The 21,080-nt window shown below is 39.0% G+C and overlaps 1 protein-coding gene and 1 long non-coding RNA gene across 12 annotated transcripts in view; one reads left to right on the top strand and one right to left on the bottom strand.

Moving 5' to 3' along the window:
- The window catches only part of HOOK1 (hook microtubule tethering protein 1), a 65,186-nt gene that overhangs the window by 28,230 nt on the left and 15,876 nt on the right, over window positions 1–21,080 (top strand). For all 3 annotated transcript variants that reach the window (XR_005226588.2, XM_037907692.1, XM_007059046.4), the window contains exons 5-17: window positions 576–708; window positions 2,210–2,277; window positions 5,128–5,190; window positions 6,198–6,281; window positions 8,877–9,043; window positions 9,714–9,854; window positions 11,305–11,506; window positions 12,234–12,344; window positions 12,723–12,810; window positions 12,889–12,949; window positions 14,165–14,305; window positions 16,756–16,843; window positions 19,799–19,833. Coding sequence is in view for 2 of the 3 variants with exons in the window: in XM_037907692.1 (XP_037763620.1) it covers window positions 576–708; window positions 2,210–2,277; window positions 5,128–5,190; window positions 6,198–6,281; window positions 8,877–9,043; window positions 9,714–9,854; window positions 11,305–11,506; window positions 12,234–12,344; window positions 12,723–12,810; window positions 12,889–12,949; window positions 14,165–14,305; window positions 16,756–16,843; window positions 19,799–19,833 (1,382 nt within the window). In the remaining variant the exon portion in view is untranslated. The remainder of the gene's footprint in view (window positions 1–575; window positions 709–2,209; window positions 2,278–5,127; window positions 5,191–6,197; window positions 6,282–8,876; window positions 9,044–9,713; window positions 9,855–11,304; window positions 11,507–12,233; window positions 12,345–12,722; window positions 12,811–12,888; window positions 12,950–14,164; window positions 14,306–16,755; window positions 16,844–19,798; window positions 19,834–21,080) is intronic.
- On the bottom strand, window positions 5,229–20,551 carry LOC114019336. 9 transcript variants are annotated; one of them, XR_005226592.2, is made up of 4 exons: window positions 20,353–20,551; window positions 18,926–19,017; window positions 11,230–14,667; window positions 5,229–7,584 (listed from the first exon to the last, which is right to left on the bottom strand). It is a non-coding gene; the product is annotated as an uncharacterized LOC114019336 (long non-coding RNA). The 9 variants fall into 9 exon arrangements; XR_003564432.2 differs by lacking the exon at window positions 18,926–19,017 and having other exon boundaries at window positions 5,229–5,973; window positions 6,858–7,584; window positions 11,230–11,401; window positions 20,353–20,498; XR_005226595.2 differs by having other exon boundaries at window positions 11,230–11,401; window positions 20,353–20,387.

The raw sequence follows: 21,080 nt of genomic DNA, 5'->3' as shown, positions 1-21,080 counted from the left end.
TGCAAGGGGCTGAGCAGGTATAAAACCCCTGAATTTTGTGCAGTTAGTGCATTGCTATTGCATATCCATTTTAAAGAACTCATCACCGTAGAATCTAGGTGTAATGTGGCCTTTTTGTATTAACATATAGTATGGCACATTTTCATGGGTGGTGTATGTGTGTTTTGGGTGCATTTTTTTTTTTTTAAGGGGGTTTTCCTGGAGATACTGCTTTAAAGCTATACATCCCTCCAGCTATTTTGTTTTTCTAGGCCTTTTCAAATTTCTTACTATTTTTCTTCATAGTCTTATTTCCTTAATTCAGTATTGCTACCTGAGTATGTTACCATTAGCAAAAGGCTGGGTGACAGACTAAGTAGTTCTTCTGTGTATAGTAACCCAAAGTGGTGTCTAGGGTCTTTCCTCATCTGTCTCCAAAGATCATATTTACCTCCAGTAATATCTCCAGTTTTTTTGTCCAGACTGTGTTTCCTAGGCCAGATCTTTTTTTGCATGATAGATTAATATGTATATGGATGCTAAATCTTCATCATGCATATAATTGAAATGCCAAACTTATCTTTTATATTTTGCAGTTTTTAGGTCAGCAGATTTCAGAAGAACTTGTTCCTGACTTAAATCAGATATCTGAACATTCAGATCCTACAGAGCTGGGCAGGTTACTGCAGCTTATTTTAGGTTGTGCAGTCAACTGTGAAAAGAAACAAGGTACATGCTGTTTTCACCTGTTGAAGCTATACCTAGGAACAACCTCCTGAGGCAACCCTTACTGTAGGAAATAGCAAATAGTAGCACACATACAGAATAAGATGGAATTGATGTCACATTTAAAAAATACTTTCTGTTCCTGAATCAAACAGTAGGTGTTGGCCTCTCTCTGCTAATGTGTTGTACAGTATTATTATCATAAACTCTTTGAAATTGGAGTTTGTGAAAACTAATAATAACTTTAGAAAGTGTCTGCATACAGGTTGTCAGCTTGGCGTCAAATATTTTTTGTTAAAAGTGAACTGGAAAGTGACTTTTACATTTATTACTTATACTTTATAAAATCCTGGATTGATAACAAAATATGTGCCCAGGCATAAAATTTACAAATGAATAACTTAAACTATTGGTTTTAAAAATGTATCTCTTATTTATCTGTAAAGGTCTAAGATGATTGCTTTTTGTTTGTTAATGCCCACATAAGCACCCATTACTGTGCAGGAAAACGCTTTGATCATTAATTAAATGACTTTTTTTTATTGAAAGTCTCTTTTGCATCAGTGATTATTTAGCAAAGTGGTATCATCCTGCATTGAGAATTAAAACATTTAGTGATGACATTTCATCTACCACGGTTCGTGTGCTATCTCAGTGACAAGTGTTTCTCCACCAAAAAATTTGAAAACTCAAACAAACCAAATAAAACTGACACAGTAGGGTCAAATGTAAACTGGCAAAACTTTGGAAATGTAGATATTTAAAGGCTTTTCACTCCTTTGTACATACTGTAAATTTTAGAAGTACTCATGGTAAATAAGATGTTAAATTGTTCTAATATGTCATGTGTTGTAAAATTTACAACTTTCATACTGGAATGAAAAGCCTTAGTTTGAATTTTGGTCTCCTGTGAGTTTAAATGAATCCCTTCTGTCTTAAATAGTAGTTTAATTTTGTGTTGTGAAATGGTGTAAATAGAAACTACAGCTTTTGCAATGCATAACATAAGTTATCTGTGCTATAAAACAACAGGTGCCTTTGTGGAAAAAGTTGCATTGTAAAGCTTTAGATCTGGTCGGTCAGTCTTCTTTTTTCTTAGTTAGCAGTCAAAAACATTTTGCAGTAATATTCTAGTCCTAGTATGTTCAAAGGGCCAAATTCTCTCTTGGCTATATGCCTACCTCGGAAGGAAAAATTTGTCCTTAATCTAATCTTGCAAACTTCCATATGATACAACCCATTGAAATTATGTGAGTAAACGTATGGGAGAATTGGGCCTATGTATATAGGGCCTCACTCCATATTTACTAATATGTCAGCATCACTGAAACTATTCTTAATAAGAGCAATAACTTTTTTGGAAATGATTTGTCATAGAATTATCATGTTCTTTGTTACATTGATATCTGCTTTGTGGAAAGGGCAGAACATATGCCACTTCAAGCCATTTTACGGTAAATGTTGTCATAAGTAAATTATTGCAAATACTTTTTCGCCATTACAGAACATATACAAAATATAATGACCCTAGAAGAATCTGTTCAACATGTTGTTATGGCTGCTATTCAAGAGGTAAGTAATAATTCATGTATAAACAGGAAATCTTGAATGTAAATGTATAGAGCCAGATCTTTACACCCTGCCCCTCTTCCCTTTCCAGCTGTTTTGCATTGATCACCAGCAAAAAGGAACCAGAAAGCTTCCTTAAAGGCAGTTGGACATTCCCCTTGTGTCTTGTAAACAGCTCTATGCTATCTGTTCTCAATTCAGCTCTTGTGCCAGAGCACACTTTGTGTTCTGGGGATCCTCACTTGAGTGTTGGTCCTTAGAGGGCTGTTAAAAGCAGATGGAAGTTAGGTCTGCCCTTAAACTGCTCTGACTTCTGCACGGGACCAGCTCTCCTGAACTTCTTTTTCCCATGGGACCTTACCTACCAGTTCTCTGAGTTTGGTAAAGTCTGCTTCTTTGAAGTCTGTTTTACTTGGAGCTCTTTGATTTAATTGGGGTTGGTCCTGATTTAGTTGGGGTTGGTCCTGGTCCTGCTTTGAGCAGGGGGTTGGACGAGATGACCTCCTGAGGTCTCTTCCAACCCTAATCTTCTATGATTCTACTAACACCTATCCTGCACTGAAAATATATCCAGTAATAAAACCTAATACAACTTTAGTTTCGATAGTTAAGAAACCAGTTGTGTTTAAGGGTACTAAGGTTTTGTGTGTAGGTAATAATTCTGCTAATCAGAATTTTGTTTGCTACATATTTTGACCTATTGAACTTCTGGCTAAAGTCTGGGTCTAGTGCTATGACTTTTTTTTTTTTTTTTTTTTTTTTTGAGTAAGAGGCAAAGCTTATTAGCTGTGGTAGTTGGCAAACACAGTATCCAGTACTCTATACTAGTCTTCCAGTTGTTCCCTGCATGACAATTTATCGAAGAAATATTGGAGTGTGACAGCTGCTAATGCTGATTAAACTCATTGGGTGGACATCTGTCCACATTGAAATTGATGAGAGTTTTGCCATTGATTTCAGTGGAGCCAAAATTTAACCCATAAAGTTACTACATCTGTTTTGTTAAAAGAACAGAGTACTTTCTCTGGCTACTGTAGATCTTGAATTAACAGTTAAGTGTAACAGTGTAATACTCAAATACTAATTGTCACAGTTTCAGGGCATCTGCATCTGTATTCCCCCTCCGTGGTCCACCAAGGGCATCCATTCCAGGCTCCCAGCCATCACCTCTCTTGCATGAAGACCTGCATCTCCCTCTCTCCTGACTGGCGGTTCTTTCAGGCTTCATGGTTCCCTACCTATACTGTTATCCCCAGAAAGACAGGGTCTGCACTTCGCGTTTTTTCCCAGAAGCTATGACTAGTGCATGGCTTGCAATCATAAGTTACCACACAGCTCTTTCTTTAGTCTTAATGTGAAAGCATTACAGGGAAAACATATTAAACAATAAAAGAACCTTCATGCATGAAAAAGTTTACCAGTGGTTACCCCCAACTCCAGACTCAAGCTCTGATAGGTTTCAGTCCTTCAAAACCCACAACTGGGTTTTCTCTGTGGTTAAGAGTTCATAGCTTTCTCAGATTCAGAACCCTGGTTGGGAAGTTCACCGTTTCTTAGTATACTTCGGTCCTTTCATCTCCTATCTCTGGGAACAGATAATCAGCAGACATGGTACACTCCTTAGGGCATAGTTTCAGAAGGCTGAGTTTTTGCATAAGTGGAGGTGGGAATTTTCATTAACCTCTTCCTAGGTATTCCCCAGGAAATCCACTTCAAACTTGGTGTCCCAAAAGTCCATTCTTGTCTGGCACATTTTCAATATAATCCTTTGTACTCCCAGGCCTCACGTCACATTTCCCCCTTAGAAAAGTTACGTGCAGTCCTGGCTCACAATAATACGTAAACCATTCATTTAATACAATGGACCCCTGTCAAGGTTCCTTCCCCACTCTGAACTCTAGGGTACAGATGTGGGGACCTGCATGAAAAACCCCCTAAGCTTATTTTTACCAGCTTAGGTTAAAACTTCCCCAAGGTACAAACTATTTTACCGTTTGCCCTTGGAATGCTGCCACCAAGCATCTAACAAATATATAACCAGGAAAGAGCCCACTTGGAAACATCTTTCCCAAACCCTACATCCCCTTTCCTGGGGAAGGTTTGATAAAAATCCTCACCAATTTGCATTGGTGAACACAGACCCAAACCCTCGGATCTTAAGAACAATGAAAAAGCAATCAGGTTCTTAAAAGAAGAATTTTAATTGAAGAAAAAAGTAAAAGAATCACCTCTGTAAAATCAGGATGGTAAATACCTTACAGGGTAATCAGATTCAAAACATAGAGAATCCCTCTAGGCAAAACCTTAAGTTGCAAAAAGACACAAAAACAGGAATATCCATTCCATTCAACACAGCTTATTTTATCAGCCATTTAAACAAAACAGAATCTAATGCATATCTAGCTAGATTTCTTACTAAGTTCTAAGACTCCATTCCTTTTCTGTTCCTGGCAAAAACAACACACAGACAGAGCAAACCTTTGTTTCTCCCCCCCCCTCCAGCTTTGAAAGTATCTTCTCTCCTCATTGGTCATTTTGGTCAGGTGCCAGCGAGGTTATCCTAGCTTCTTAACCCTTTACAGGTGAAAGGGTTTTTCCTCTGGCCAGGAGGGCTTTTAAAGGTGTTTACCCTTCCCTTTATATTTATGACACCCCCAAAGATACTTAACCTTAATTCAATAATGTTTCCCAAGGATATGCAGGAAACTTCTGTTATTGAATAAAAACTTGGATTTACCACCTCTCCCCCATTTAACTTCAGTAGTTGTTAGTGGACAGATACAGAAGTCACTAGCTCTATAGTAAAATAGTGCAAACAGATATAATGTATGTGGCATTTTTGGTTTTTTTTAGCTCATGAGCAAGGAAATACTGAGTTCTGTCACAAATGATACATCTGGTGAAATGGAGCAACAGGTAATTGCTTTATGTTTGTTATAATAGTCAAAGCAATGTTAAGAGTTTCAAAAATAATTTATTCACATCATGCTTGAAAATTCAGAGAGTAGACCCAAAAGTGCCTCTCCCATCATCTCCAAAGAAAGACGTTTCAGTCCTTCATCTATACAAATTAACTTGCTTCTTGCTTTATACAGCCAGTGGTTTTTTCCTTCAGACCAGCTTACCAAAATCAATGCCCAGACTTGTATTTCACAAAAGGCAGAGCAACATGCTGTTGCTACCCTAGGAAGTTAGAGTAAATTTAACTCTTATCTTTCATTGTCACCCATAGTGCAAGAGGTAGGTGAATGGCTGAGTAAAGCAGTGCACATAAACTTAGCTTTTTTTTAAAAGACGTGAAATGGCTGATCTTATCATCTCTGTTGCCTGAGTAGAGACTGCGGGAGGATATGACAGGAAGAGCAAGGAGTAAGGCTGCTATCAACCTCCATTTAGGTTAGAAAGTGCAGATGAGTACAGATACTGCAGAGAGATCCTGGAAAATATTTGAGTTCTATGTGATCCCAAACCCAGAGTTCTGTTCTTGAAGTTATAATTATCACTAATTTAAAAGCACTCCCCAAGAAAGAGCTCAGATGTTTCCCCTATGATGACATTGACCTTCCTATTGCTATCCGAGGAAGGATGGTCAGTAGCCTGGTTGCTTGTCTTGTATGCTGGAGTCTCGGGTTCAGTTCTCTGCCCTGCTGCAGATTCTCTCTGACCTTAGGCAAGCAAGTCACTTCGAGTACGTCTACACTGGAAGGAAAAAAAAAAAGCAAGCAAATGAAAACAAACACCTCTGTGGCAGCAAATCTCAGAACCTGGTTCTACAGTTTTTTCTGCCTGTTTTCGCAGTATAGATGTGCCTTACTCTCTCTCTGTCTTACATGTCTCTCCTTGTACAGATAGGGAGCATATAAAATAATCTTAATTTCAATACATCTAACTTGTATTAAATCTTTTTTTTTTTTTTTTTTAAGATGAAAAGAGCCCTGGAACACCTTCAAGAAGCACTAGCAGAAAAAGAAGAACTGAAGCAAAGATGTCAAGAACTAGACCTGCAGGTGAGGAGACACACACTTACTTTTTCAAATATGTGACATCAAGAAATAGAAGCTCTGTTAAACAGTTGCAAAATGCAATGTCTTCAGAGGTTAAATTTCACCTATAAATTTTTTGTTCTTTCAGTTTGTATTGAAACAAAACTTCCACACTCTGAAATGCTTCATATATGCTATTGTTGGAAATATTATCCTTTAATATAAATCCATGCTCAGCTCCCCTGTGACTATTGGAAAATATATTGCTAACCCATAGTAGGAAAGATTTCTTGGCGTAATAACTTGATATCTTGCAGTTAATAAGCAGTCGTTGCAATCATGTAGCTATGAATAGTAAAAATTATTATAAAAATGTTCCATAGTTTATTTTCAGCTAACAATAGCTTTAGCCCTTTTAAAAATATATTAAGAACCAATTCATTATAATGGACTGATTGCATTCACTGAAGGTGAAATAAAGCCATTTTCAGTAGGAAGCAGATGAAGAAAGTCTGTAATCAAGTAACTTTTCATCTCACTTGTTTCAATATGGGGCATATTTTAACAGTTTTCTATATGGTGGTATTAACTTCAACTCACAAATCAGTAAAGTCGAGCTGAGGTGAGGTAATCCTTCTCCCCTGCATGATAGTGTTCCCATTCTCTTTCTGTTATTTAAGGTTCCACATGCAGCTTTCTTTCTAAAACCAAACTTTCAGGGGTCTGTAATTCTGAAACTTGATATAAGAGGCCTCACCCTGAAAATGTGTTTTGCTCAGTGTTCAAAACTTGATCAACTTACTTTTGCAGAGGTGGTATGGTAAATGATTTCTGGTAATTACACCCACTGTAAATGTATGATTGTGCTGAATTTACCAAATAGCAAAGCTAAGGAAAGATTTTTAGCATGTAACTTTATGCCAGCCATTTCTGCTTCAGTCCCAAATTGCCATTTCTGGTTGTGCTGTGATACCTATCATGCATCATTTTGAGAAGTCAGAACTACCACAGAGCTGTTACAGACTTCTGTTTGGAGTAGTTAACTTGATGGTAGTTCACACAAATCTGGTTGGTCTGTCCTCTTTGCATGTCATGACCGGGAGTAGTTCTTAAAAGTATGTATAGTTGAGCATGAATGTACAAATGGTAACTAAAGTATATTAGTGTGTACTAATGGAAAGTATATTTTGTAAAATAGGTGTCCATATTTTTGAAATTACACAATACGTATTTGTTCATTTCATCATCCAGTGGTGCGCCATGGTTTCAGCATAATGTATATGGTGTTGAAATGAAGTAGGAGACAGCCAATGTGACTCTGAGGGACCTGAAATGAGAGTGAAGGAAATGAGTGAGACATTCAGTTAATAAACATCCTGCTTTCTAAAAGTGTGTACTGTCTCCATGGCTGAAGACTGATTAGGCCTTGTACAGGGAATAATAAAAGACTCTTAAGGCACAGATTTGCTCTAGGTCTGCAAATATACAGTAAATTGGCTTACCAGATATTCAGAGAATAGGACCTTAAAGCCAGTAAGTACTCAGTGAAGAGGTGGGAGAGTGCTTTGGATTTCTTTTACATCTATTAATTATAAACACTTAAATTGTGATATAATCATGGATAAATAAAAAATATTTTAATATTGCATCAGATTATTATGCTAACTTTATGTCTTATTAAATATTGCCACCATGGTATGCTGCATATGTATTGAAAGTCATGATAATGGCTGACCTTTCTCATTTAAACTAATTCTTAATAAATTCACTTGTAAGGTCTCAGTCTTCCTTGATATTTTCCAAGAATATAAGAAAGGTAGGTTTCCTTTATGATTCAGGAAAACATAACCCAAAGAGCACATTCTACTGTTTAAGTGCCAGTTAACTAACACATGCTATATGCTCTGATGTTTGATGAAGTATTAAAATTAACACACCATCTTTCACTAGAAAGAGCTTAAGGGTTCCGTCTTTTAATCCTTGCCCATTTTATGGCTGTTTTAATATACTTACAAACTTAGTGTAATGTTGTGTTCCCGTTTGCTTAGCTGTGAACACTTTCAAAATCAAACCAGTTCCATCACTGCAAAAATGCATGCCCTCTATGATGCTGTCTAGGATTTTTTGTGTGTCTGCTTATTAGCTTATGGCTCTTGGACCTGCTTTTTGCACAACCATCCATGACTGAATGCACGGCAGTGCAGTGTTAGTGTGCTAGCCAGTCCCATTCTGCTTTTTATTGTTAGTACACAAGCCAAATTGGAAATACTCTTCATCCTACTATTATTGTTTCTATTCAGTTTCTATGGGCATTGTTTTTTTGAACTAATCATATTTGTTTCCTTTTGTTTTCATAAAATCTGAACATATCAGTAGCCCCCCGTATTTACAGTTTTCATTTATAAAACAAAACAAAAAAGACACACTTCCTTGCTTGACAACTTTCATACTCTAAAGCAGCTAGGTGCTTAAGGGTATTTATAAATCACTTTCTAAATTTTTCAAATGTTTAACTTCTATGTAACAAATTATTTGGTGGCATCTTATAATCTATTATTTTGGGTTCTTCTTGGCAATTGGATGGGACCTATAAACTTGATGTTGTGTTATGTGCACTAGGTGGCTGCCCTTCAAGATGAAAAAAACAGTTTGATGTCTGAAAACGAGGTCATGAATGACCGATTAGACCAGTTAGATGGCTCTCTTGATGATCCAAATACTGTTGTTGCAAAAAAGTATTTCCATGCACAGTTGCAGCTAGAACAACTGCAGGAAGAAAACTTCAGGTACAAAATAACTTGCAGCTTTATTTAATCCTCTCTCAAAATGTTGTTGTCGTATGTGATGGGAGTTTCTTCTAAATACGCAGGATTTTCCTTCTCAGTTCACTTTTTTATTCACTATTCTAAAAGCTTATCTCTTTCATTGAATTAATATAAATTATATTTTTAAAGGTACAGTTTAGTGTTTTCCCCTAAACTTCTTCCATTTTGGATGATCATTGAGATCATTAATGCTTTTCCTTCCACGATTTTCTAAAATATTGTGGGCTCTAATGGGAGGGAGAAAGGCAGGACCAAGGATAAGAACATGAAACCAAATGTTTCATGTGGTGATTTGTACTAATAAAACCCCAACATTGTCTGGGTCTAAGTGATTCACACTTTCTTTTACGGCAGTTATAAATGAACCAGAAACTCCTTTGAGTAAAATATTAACACAGTAAACTAACAGATCTGTTCATATGATATGGTGTGTTTGTAGTAAATAGCCCTTGTGACAATACTTTCGTTAGTTGTTTTTTCCAGGCTTTAACTACCTTTTTTTATTCTGTGTCTGCTAAGCTTATGTATTTTTGAATATTTTTTTACTGTTTCAATAGAAAGTGGATCATATTAGTTACATGAACAAAAGATAGGAAAATATATTTTCTTAACAGCTTCTTGTTTACAAAAGGCTTGAAGCTGCAAAGGATGATTATCGTGTTCACTGTGAAGATCTGGAGAAACAACTGATTGAGCTGCAACATAGAAATGATGAGTTGACCTGTTTGGCAGAAGAATCGAGGGCCCTAAAAGATGAAATTGACGTTCTTAGGTATGTAGTGGACATAGCTACCATTCAGACTGAAGGTTCTGAAAGATAATGCCAAGGCTCCATATTTAAAGATAGACATTTCTGTATAAAATTACACAGTTTGTCTTACCACAAGCAAACTTAAAACTAAATGGAAAAAAGGACCAGAGTGAAAAATAAAATTGGAAGGTGAAATGTTAGTTTATGAACACAATAAGTACTCTGCATGTCGACATTATTTTGCAAAAGACTCCCACATGAAGCAGGACTAAAAGATACAGCCTTTCTCCTCCTGATGTAGAAAACATAAAATACCCTAGGAAATGAGAATGTTCTAATCATAATGGATTTTATTACCAACAGGATATTTTTATTGGCAAAGGCCCACCTTTTCTGATACAGAAAAAATTTAATTGCCCAAATATAAGTCTCAAACCAAGTGAAAATGAAACTTAACTATCTGCATCTGTATTTTAGTTAGATTGTATTTTCAGAATTACAAGACTCAGTAGGGGCAAAACACAGAACTCATCGTGTTGCATTGAGTTCAACATATGTAAACTAAACTGATTACTAAAAAGTACAGAAAGTAAATATGGTGCTATCATATTTCTAGAAATATAACCATGTAAAGTCACTCTTTTATTGTTATAGCAGATAATTTAATATAGAATAAAATATATTCCAATTTTACACTATATCAAGGTTCATAGAAGAGCATCAGGTTAAGTATAAGAGGTTGGATTTTGGAATTACTCCTATGCTAATTTTTAATTTTGTAAGATGCCAGACAGTAAAGTGACTCAGTATTTAGTTTAAAGGTTTGTTAATTCTTTTGTGCCAGTAAAACGAAGATCCATTTCTGTATCAAAATACCTTGATATTATTTGGACAGAACACTTTCTGTCTTATATACCTTTTTAAAAGGAACTGATCAATTTGTCTTCCTTGTTCACGCCTCCTGGCAAAGATACCCATAGGATAATGATCTCCAAAACATATCTGTAGTAGTAATGTACTGTAGCTTTGTACCTATTCCTGCTAGATAGAGGCACCAGTATTTTGCAGGCTTATTCAGCTGCAAGATCAATCTGTAGCCTAGGGCATAGTTCACTTGTATTAACTCCAACACCATCATGAATCTGTGGGGCCATTTAATATACCGTCTCCGTCTACAAGGCATATGTCAACACACGGTTTTGTGGGCCTGCATCTCCACAATGACTACTTTTAAAACTAAACTTTGTGTTTGAGTCTATATCAACCCTACAGCTAAAAAGAATTAAAATAATGCATTAGTTTTACACAGAGGACGTAACTCTAACCTTGGATATATGCATGCAGCTACCTGTCTAAGCTAATTGGAGCCATGCTTGCAGATGAGAGCAGAACTTACTGATTTGCTTGGTTGCAGTTTGTTTGTGTGAAAAATACATCTTACTGTTTCCATAATTCATATTTATTCTTGTAGAACTTTTGCAGATAAGGCAAGTAAACTGGAGTCAACAGTTGAAGTGTATCGTAAAAAACTGGAGGACTTGAATGACTTCCGCCGACAGGTAAAGTCTCTGCAAGACACCAACATGATGTATATGCATAATACAGTCAGCCTAGAGGAAGAGCTAAAGAAGGCAAATGCAGCACGTGCTCAGCTGGAAACATACAAAAGGCAGGTAAGGCAACAACTGTACTCAACATCTTAACTATTCTCAGGTGTATTTTTATTAAAAATAATCACAGTTGACTGAAAAAAATTGAGCTGCTTGATGTAACGATTGTTGGGGCTGGTGTCAAGACTGTTCATAGGGAAACTTTCAGCTCTGCAATATACTCTGTCTCCCCTTTTCCCTTCCAAACTCTCACCAGCTGGCTTACCTGAGGTCATTTCTTGACCTGCAGTTCACGGCACAGTGTGCAACTCATCAGTTCAATGAGTGCAGTGGTGATCAGGTGTCCTGTTTTGTTTAATGTGTAGCTGACATCTTCTAGGTATGACATACTGTCTTACTGATTTTAAAAACCCTTTTTAAAAATATCTTGTTTTCATTTTCGGAAGTGCACAACAATTTGCTTCTGAAAGTTCCAAGCTAGTCATCAGAATTCCTATATGCCTTTTATTTAGGGGGAAAAAGGCTGCTGGCCAAGATGAACCATATGTGTTGGTTGTATTCAGCAAAGAGACATAGACATTTTAGTTCTGATTAGATTACAACAACCACAGAAACCTACTTTATTAGGTTTCTGAGACCCTGTGAATAATGAACTGCTTGAACATGATCTTCCTCTTCTTAATCCAGCTCTTTTTCCCCACCCATAAGAGTGCCAGAGTTTAAAAAAAATTATATTAATAACATCTTAGAACATACACTAAATATAACACCTATGTCATTATCATTCAAGGTCCAGGAGCTTCATAACAGACTTTCTGAGGAGTCCAAAAGAGCTGACACGTTAGCATTTGAATTGAAGCGACTTGAAGAAAAGCATGAATCTTTATTCAAAGAAAAAGAGGTAAGTCTTATGCATGAGTATTTACTCAAATTCACTAGAAAGTCTCTCAGATTTTTTGTGTGCTGGCCTGGCCAGAATTTTTCACTGTGGTCATCTTGAGAATAATATCTCAGGTGCTCTTAGGCATCAGTAGTACTGCCATAGGGATGAGATTTAGCATTAGAAGTTATGTATATAGTCACTTTAGTATACTGGTCTTTGTAACTTGGAAATTGATAGGTCAGCATTTGGTATAAACATTATCAAAAGCCTTCAGCATTTAACTCATGTCCTGAAAATAGTGTTATAAATGATGGATCTTTCATTCCTGATGGAATGTGCCAACATGAAACAATTTTGTCTTATTTCTACCTTAAATATGCTTTGACCTTTTCTTAGAGACTTATAGTGCAGCGGGATGCTCTGAAAGAAACTAATGAAGAGCTCCGGTGTTCTCAGATGCAACAGGATCATCTGAATCAAGCAGGTACTTTCTTGATGTTTTTTTAAAATAGATTGGTATGTTATCTGGAAGTGAATTTGTCAAATTTTCATGCCTTTTCAGATGCATCTGCTGTAAAAAGTCATGAGAATCTTGCTGCTGAAATTCTACCAGTGGAATACAGGTAAGGAAAGAGCTCACTTTGAGCAATACCCTTCCCTTGCTAAAGTTCAGTGTCTCAAACAGCTTGTTGGGCAATTTACTACTTTTCAATAAAAAAAACTAGAAGTTTGATGTTCTTATAGGGAAGCCACTAGTAAAATGCTTTACAGACATTAAATTAAACCTTGCAACACGCTGTATAAGGTAGGAAGGTACCCTCATTTTGTAGATGAGGAAACTGAAGCAGAGTGGTTAAGAACTTGCTGTGGTTATATGGAAAGTCTGGCAGAATCAAGGATAGGCAATCACGGAAGACTTGCAAAGTGCAGGTTCAGCCCTGAATAATGTGGTGTTATATGTCTTACTAAATCTACAGTAAATGTGTTTTCTTCTGGGATAAGACTGGGATAAGAAGGCAAGGGTGGGGAAGAGACAGGACTGGGACAGTTTAGAGGGGGTGTAGCAGAAGGGGTCAAGTTTTGGGGAAACTGGCAGAAGTCTTCCCACTAGAGAACACTCCCTTCCAAGCCTGGAATGAAACTCAAGATTCCTGAGAATTATCATGCCTTTGCTATCAGCAAATAGCTGAGAAACTCTGACAAAGAATGTCGCATCCCCCTCCAGCCCACGTAAAGGATGACTATTCTTATCAGTTACTCTGTTAGCTCAAGTGGAAGAGGTGTGAGTGTTGCAGAAGTTCCAACTTTGCTGATGACCTATGAAGGTGTCAGTATGACACCACCTGATGAAATTTCTGCTGCTGTTTTTACAAACAGAATGATACAGGGTATAAATAGTATGTGATTGTCTAAGTAGACTGCATTATAATGGATATACGTTAGGGGGCTGAGTTAAGGTTTCACAGGCAATCTTAATTCTGGCATTTCCTAACTTTTGAATGCTTGATTTTGCAATATTAATAATGTTCTTTTAACAAAAGTATGTTAATCACATCCAAATAAATTGATTTTTGTTAGTTTTATGTCAATTATCTCCAATTAAAATAAGCATATTTGGTTTGGTGTGTATTCTCTTTGAGGAAATCTACTGCTTTTTGTATTCTACTGAAACTAACAGAAAACTATGCCACTTGTTTTTACTGAAGAACATTCAGTACACTGGCATTTTAGTGAACTGGAATGCCACCTCTTCTGCAAAATTACTGTCTTTTTAGATAGTCAAGAACTATTTATATAAACTCTTCACAGAATGGAGACTTTTTGTTTTTGACCCATAGAGAAATGTTTATTCGACTGCAGCATGAAAACAAGATGCTTCTCTTGCAACAAGAGGGTTCAGAAAATGAACGTATTGTAGAACTCCAGGAACAACTAGAGCAAAAGCATCGGATGATGAATGAACTGGAAACAGAAAAAAGGTGATTTGCTTTCTTTTTTTTTAATCTTCTTTTAAAAATCTGAGAACAGTTTGGAGTAGGCACCAGTCAGAGAAAACAGCAGCTAATCGCACTGCAGAGAATAATCTCAGGGCTGCAACCTTAGAAGGGAGGCAGTGTGACTTGCCTTGCTGATCCAACACTAGTTGAAGGTAACCACTTGTCCTGTCCTTTGGCTAATGGAAGCATTGATGCAGTCATGACAAAGAGGAAGGGGTAAGGAAGCTACAAAGAACATAGAAAGTGTAAACCTGCAGAAAAGACGTCAGCAGGCCAGATGTGGCTGCTCCATGCTTTGATGAGGATATTCTTTAGGACTCATCTCTGGGTGATTCTTGATAGTCCTAGAGTGGGTGAAGAAAGTCGGTCACTATAGTTTTACATTGCTCAAACTGTAGACCTTTGGGCTGGGGAGCCAGAGTTGTGACACTGGGTGAATTTCTCCACTGGTTAAGGAATGCTGAATGCAGTTCATCTTAGGCTATAACAATTTAGGAATAGTTTAAATTGCTAAAAATTTTAAGTGTACTGCAAAGACTTTTGCGGAAAACCTAAGAATATGCTTGTGAGATCCCCAAACAGGAGACTACATATAGGCCACTTAAAAATGTTCCAGTCTTATCCCCTTTCTTCATTCCAGTACATGTGCAAAGGTGTTTTTTTAAAATAGGATTAAAACTTTATTTGCATTATCTCCGCCCAAAAGCTAAGGTTTCTTCAAAACAAAATACATCAGCTCATACAATCTTACCAGATTCCCCAATAAAGTATCCAAATACTTAATATTTTAGTATCAGATAAATCATCTGCAGCAGGAAGGAAAAAAATGCAATCTTCTACCCACCACTTCCAAGTAGGAAGCTTTCCCTGCTCAGCTGGGAGACCAGTGCCATCAACATCTGAAGTCTAAGGGTTGGCTACACTTGCAAGTTACAGCGCAATAATGCAGCCCCGAGCACCCTAGCTTGCTCCCCGTCCACACTGCCAAGGCACGTAGAGCGATCTGACTCCACGGCTACAGCGCTGCTGGTACTCCACCTCGGCGAGTGGAATAACGGTTGCTGCGCCCCCGCTGGAGCGCTGCGGCGCCAGTCTGGACGAGGTGTTGCATTACTGCGATCTGATTGACCTCCGGAAATGTCCCGTAATCCCCTTAAGTCAAGTGGCCACTCTTGTCATTGTGAAATGGGCTGCAGAAATGCGGAAATGCCTGTTGAAAGCTCCATTTCAGAGAAGCCAACTGCTTATCAGCTCCAAGAAAAAGCAAACATTTACTGTTTGCTTTGAGTGAGTTGGGGGGGGGGTCTGACCTTACAAGACAGCATGCTGCCGCACTGTCAGCACCCGAAAAACCCACTCTCTTCCCCCCCATACACACAACACACTCCCTATCACACTCCACCCCACCCCACCCCACCCCCATTTGAAAAGCACGTTGCAGTCACTTGCATGCTGGGATAGCTGCCCATAATGCATCACTCCCAATGCCGCTGCAAGTGCCACAAATGTGGCCACGCCAATGCGCTGTCAGCTGTCAGTGTGGACAGACTGCAGTGCTTTCCCTACTGCGCTCTACGAAGGCGGGTTTAACTCACAGCGCTCTACATCTGCAAGTGTAGCCATGCCCTAAGTCTTCATAAAAAAAAATACTAGCCCTTATGTTTTTAAAGATCATCAATCTCATTAGTTTTCATTCTTGTTGTTCAGAACGCGGAGGGCACCAGTTACCTGGACAAGAAGCATGTCCAGTTCACTGCTGCTGCTTTGATTAAGCTCCAAATACAGACCAGCATTGGAGGCAGTGGCGGTTGTGAGGGGCTAGATTAGTAGACACCCTATGTAACAGCCAGAAGGAGATGGGAGAGAGAGAGTAGTAGAGACCCTCCCCGTTGTTTGAAGCCAGGAGGCTTTGTGGTATGGGGCAGGGTGCTCAAGGTAGTAGCAAAAGAGCAAGTAACTTCCCTTGTCCTACAGCCAGAAGGGGTTAGGGTTGGGAGGAGGGACTTCAGATTTGTCAGACTCCTTTAACCAAAAGCAGATACTGAAGATGAAGCCCTGAAATAGAGTCTAAGGGCAGCACTCTGGCAGGAATCCCAGCACTTTCTCAGGTACCGCAGACACTTCCCTTCTCTCCAGGTAGGCACTCTCCTCCACCACCTACACAGCCCTCCCCCCCCCCCCCCCCCCAAAAAAAAAAAAGTAAGTTTTAGCCCACGGGCTACTAAGTGTCCAGTAAATGTTCCAAGCACCTGCCTACAGCAACTATAATTAGGTCTTATACACAAACAAAATATATGTTGACTTCGGACACTTGCATTTTGTGTAACCCTACTGAAGAATTATAACCCAAATGTATAGGGGAATAACTTCACTCTACATATCCTGATTACTAGAAGACAGATGAGTGACTGAGTTCTTTTACTTTGTAACAGGCTAAGCAATGAGCGTATTGGAGAGCTGCAGCAACAGATTGAGGATCTCCAGAAGACTTTGCAGGAGCAAGGATCCAAGACAGAAGGAGTAAGTAAAAGCTAGAGGTTCTCAAACTTCTTGAAGGTGGAGACCTCTCACCAATTGTCTCAAAATTCTTGTGAGTTAGTGTCAGACTTTCTTTAAACGTAATCAAAATGGTGCCCCGTCTCCTTTTCAGTCTTGCTGGTGCTGATAATTATTATAACAACAACAAGGATGTGGCTTGGTGGGGTTATTAGCCTAAGAGATAGTAATTTGCAGCAGGGAGAATAAAACTCTCCTGTCTGATCAGTCTGTCGAAGGTCTAGAGCAAGCCAAACTTAACAGGAATAGTTCAGCAGCATCCAGACACAGGGAAATTCTCAGTCTCTCCAAACTGGGGAGCCATGAGTCCCCTCAGAGCAGCAGAGTCCCAGCTCAAAAACTTTTAAGCAACTTAAAAATGAAATGCAACTTCTCTAACCCTAACACTTAAACGCTTCCCTCCACTCTGTGAGAAGAGAATAGAGCCAGAATCCAAGTATCAGGATGCAGAAGGAGGAAGCGTTGTCTGTAGTGTGCTCCCTACATTTCCCCAACTCTGCTGAAGACCCTTCTTTGGAATTCTTGCTCCATAGGTTGAAAAGCAGAAGAGCTGTGGGAGCCAGTCTTACTCTTCTGAATAACTTTTTCTCGCTCAGATAGCAAAGTGTTGCAAGTTAACTCTCACAGTGTGACCACAGGGATAGTAGCTGCACTGCCTGCCATTCTGCTCCTGCCATGATGGATCCTTAGGGGTCTCCCTCTTATGAGAGGGATGTGCCCTGAGGGCTCATTCATAAGGAAAGAAAGGACCATTGTAGTCTGACTTCCTGTTTAACACAGGCCATAGAACTTTGTATGAATTAATTCCTGCTTGAAATAGAGCGTGTCTTTTTTAGAAAAAAATCCAATCTTGATTTAAAAATTTCCGGTGAAGGAGAATCCACCATGACTAAGGCTATGTTTTAGTCACGGATATTTTTAGTAAAAGTCATGGACAGGTCACAGGCAGTAAACAAAAATTCACGGCCCGTGACCTGGGGTCCATGACTTTTACTAAAAATACCTGTGACTTAAACTTGGGCGGGGACCGTGGGCAGTCTGGGGGCAGAAGTGGTCCAGGGGCACCCCGGATGCTGGGGCAGGTGACCCAGGACCCCCACTGGTGTGGGGGGATGGTGCTGTGGGGGAGGAACTGGCAGGGGCTCCCTAACTGGCTCAGTGTCCCTGCAGCTTCTAGGCAGCGGAGGGGGACAAGCATCAGCTGCCGCAGCTCCCATTGGCCGGGAACCGCAGCCAATGGGAACTGCGGGGGTGGGGCCGGCAGGCAGCATGCTGCGCAGAGCCCTCCACAGCCCCTCCACCGCTTGGGAGCTGCAGGGCCATGCCAGTGGAAGCCCCCCACCCCGAGGTAAGCGCCCCCCCTCCCCCTAGCTTGAACCCCCTCTCACACACCCAAACTGCTGCTGCTGGCCCAAGGGCTGCCCGAGCCGGAATCCGTGACACTCTCAGCCTACCATGACCCTTGGTAAGTTGTTCCAATGGTTAATTACCCTCACAGTTAAAAATTGTGCCTTATTTCTAGTCTGAGTTTGTCTAGCATCAGCTTCAAGCCATTGGATCTTGTTATACCTTTTGTCTGCTAGGCTGAAGATCTTTTTATTATAAAACTTATGTTTGCCATGTTGGTTTTGGTAGACTGTCTGAACAAAGAGAAGGTTGCGGGAAGATTTGATCACAAAACAGATTGACCTCCTTAGAGTTTTTCACTGTAAGACGTGTTTTATAATGTCTTCTGTCTGCCAATCCCCTTCAACAACGTGTTTGTGTGATATAATTGTAATTATTTAAGATTACAATTTTTTAAACGTTTACGTTTTATTTACTTGAATCCTTGCTTTCAGGAGTGGTAAATTCAGGTTAGGATCGATAAGTCTTGAAAAACTAGTGAAAATTATGACAAAAAGCACAGCAATTGTGGGGTGTGTAGTTTTTACATTTTTTATTTTGTGTTTGAGTGACAGGCTTTAATCATTCTAAGGAATTCACTATACCAGAATAAGCCTCATAATGTGATTTCAGATTCTGAATTTGTACTCACGGAATTACCTCTGGATTTTAATTCCCTTTGGGATTGGGAAGATTTTCTTTCTGTGGAAGTGGCAAGTAGTTCTGTCCCCAGATCCTATTAGTTGCAGAATCTGGGAAGACAGATACTTCCTATAAATCACCCTGGCAAATTATATAATTGACTACTGTGTTTTTTTTCTTAAGTTAATCACATTAGCCTTGCTATTTTGAAGCTGAAAGTCATGCCAGTTGAGGCTACAATTCTTCCTAGTAAACAGTGAAGGCCAAAGTTATTAGTGTTCTCATAAAAAGAGAGGCACTCAAAATTTAGATGGAAATCTTATGAATTGGCTTCATTTGCACTGTTTTTTTGGTAGGGGGAGCAGGTTAATTTTTTTTCAATTTTTTTGTTTTTGTTCTAACAATTTCAGAGGGAATTATTTCAAATGTAGGAAAATATTACAATACGTACTGTGTATTTTAAAATAAACCTATTTTAAATTTCTAAATGTTCTAATGGTCTAAATTGAGACATAAAGTTAATGAATGAAAAATATTTGGAGTCTGCTTTTGTAATCATGTTTCTTTGTTTCCTTCTTTCTGCTTCCTTCTTTGAATTGTCTCAGCCTTTCCACTTTTGCTGCCAAATGATTCTATAGCAAGAAGTATACTATAAAATCCAGAATGTCAGAGTGATACAAAGAATATGAATAAAATTATCTAAATGCACAGAGACTATTACTTTTACCATGTGTATTTTACTGAACAATTCAGAAGTGTATCTGAAAAATGAAACTTTTTAAAAAAACTATTTGTAAAAGTTGGAGCTCCCATTTGTTTATGCACCGAGAGTTATATTTTTAATTTTCTGGACAATGTCTAAATTCGTTTTTAATTCTCTTACCTTTATAGTCCAGCAAGCTGAAGCAGAAGTTAGAAGCACATATGTAAGTAAAGCTAACTGATATTTATATACAGCCAAAAAAGAAACAGACCTCTAATTTAAGTTTTTGATATAAGCAGTAAATACGTATAAGCACTATTAAAGGTCAGCCTTATTTCCAAAGATGGGAAATTCAGTTAAAACTGCTGCTCTGTCCTTCAGTCACCTCATCAGGGCTCCCAGGTGTCACACACATCGCGTGGTAGTCACAGCTCAGTCTGGTTGAGCTGCAGAAACTCTGCCTTTTGTTCCCCAGGGCCATTGCTGCAATGTTGAGTAGTCAGCCAGGCAGGCATCTTTTCTCTCCTTCCTCACCTTGCTGGATTTCAGTCAGGAAGGAGTTCCCAGGATGGGCGGTGGTTCTCATCCCCGCAAAGAGAGGCCACAAGGCTCCCTCTAACTTCCTTCTCCCTCTTGTGTTCCTGCAGCCAACTGCACCGAGTTTGCCCCACTTCCTGAACAGCAGCCTTCTGTGCCCCAATACCCTGCGAGCCCCTTACTCCTTAGAAACCCCAGCACTCACCTATGCCAGCCAAAGCTGCCAGGTTTTGCGTAGCTCGATGTCCTATCTCTACCATTGCTTGGCGCAGCGTGTGTTGACCACAAGCTCAAGTTTATGATTATATGCAAATTAGCTCACTAACTTTGCAAACAGTATCTGCACAAAACTTGGCAGCTGTGCTTCATAGTGATATGAGCCTTGTTTTTGCAAGTCACTCTTCTGAGATCCCTTGAAAACAGTGTATTAGACAAACAGGGTGAATATACATATTCTCCTCCTCCAAGTGTTGTCCATATTGATCCCCCACTTTTGCAACACGCATATGTAAGTTTCAACTTTCCAAAAAGCAGCATCAGGGGCTGGACATATCCTCACTAACAGATCTGAAGGCTTAGTGCTCTACCCCTTTGTTTAAGCTTGCACCGAACTTCCTTGCCTTCCCAGCACCACAGGCTCTTTAACTATTGTGATTGTTGTCCTTTGAATGATTGTGCATGTATAAGGTCCATTGTAGGTCCATTTGTGCCCAATGCATTTGAGTCTGAGACTCTTGCTGGCAGTGCTAGGTAGTACGTGCACCCCTGCCATCCTTGCACACAGAGCTGAGGGCAAAAGGGGCATGACCACTACCTCTGCCTCAGTTCTTTCTTACCACTCATGGCAAGAGTTATAGCTTCCCATTGCTCTTAAGCTTCAGTTTGTTCAACTAACTTTACTAAAAAAAAAAAAACTTCGTGTACATAGTTTTT

The sequence above is a fragment of the Chelonia mydas genome, chromosome 8, assembly GCF_015237465.2.
Source record: "Chelonia mydas isolate rCheMyd1 chromosome 8, rCheMyd1.pri.v2, whole genome shotgun sequence".
NCBI lineage: Eukaryota > Metazoa > Chordata > Testudines > Cheloniidae > Chelonia > Chelonia mydas.
The sequence above is the reverse complement of the archived record's forward strand: the minus strand, read 5'-3'. Positions and strand labels throughout refer to the sequence as shown.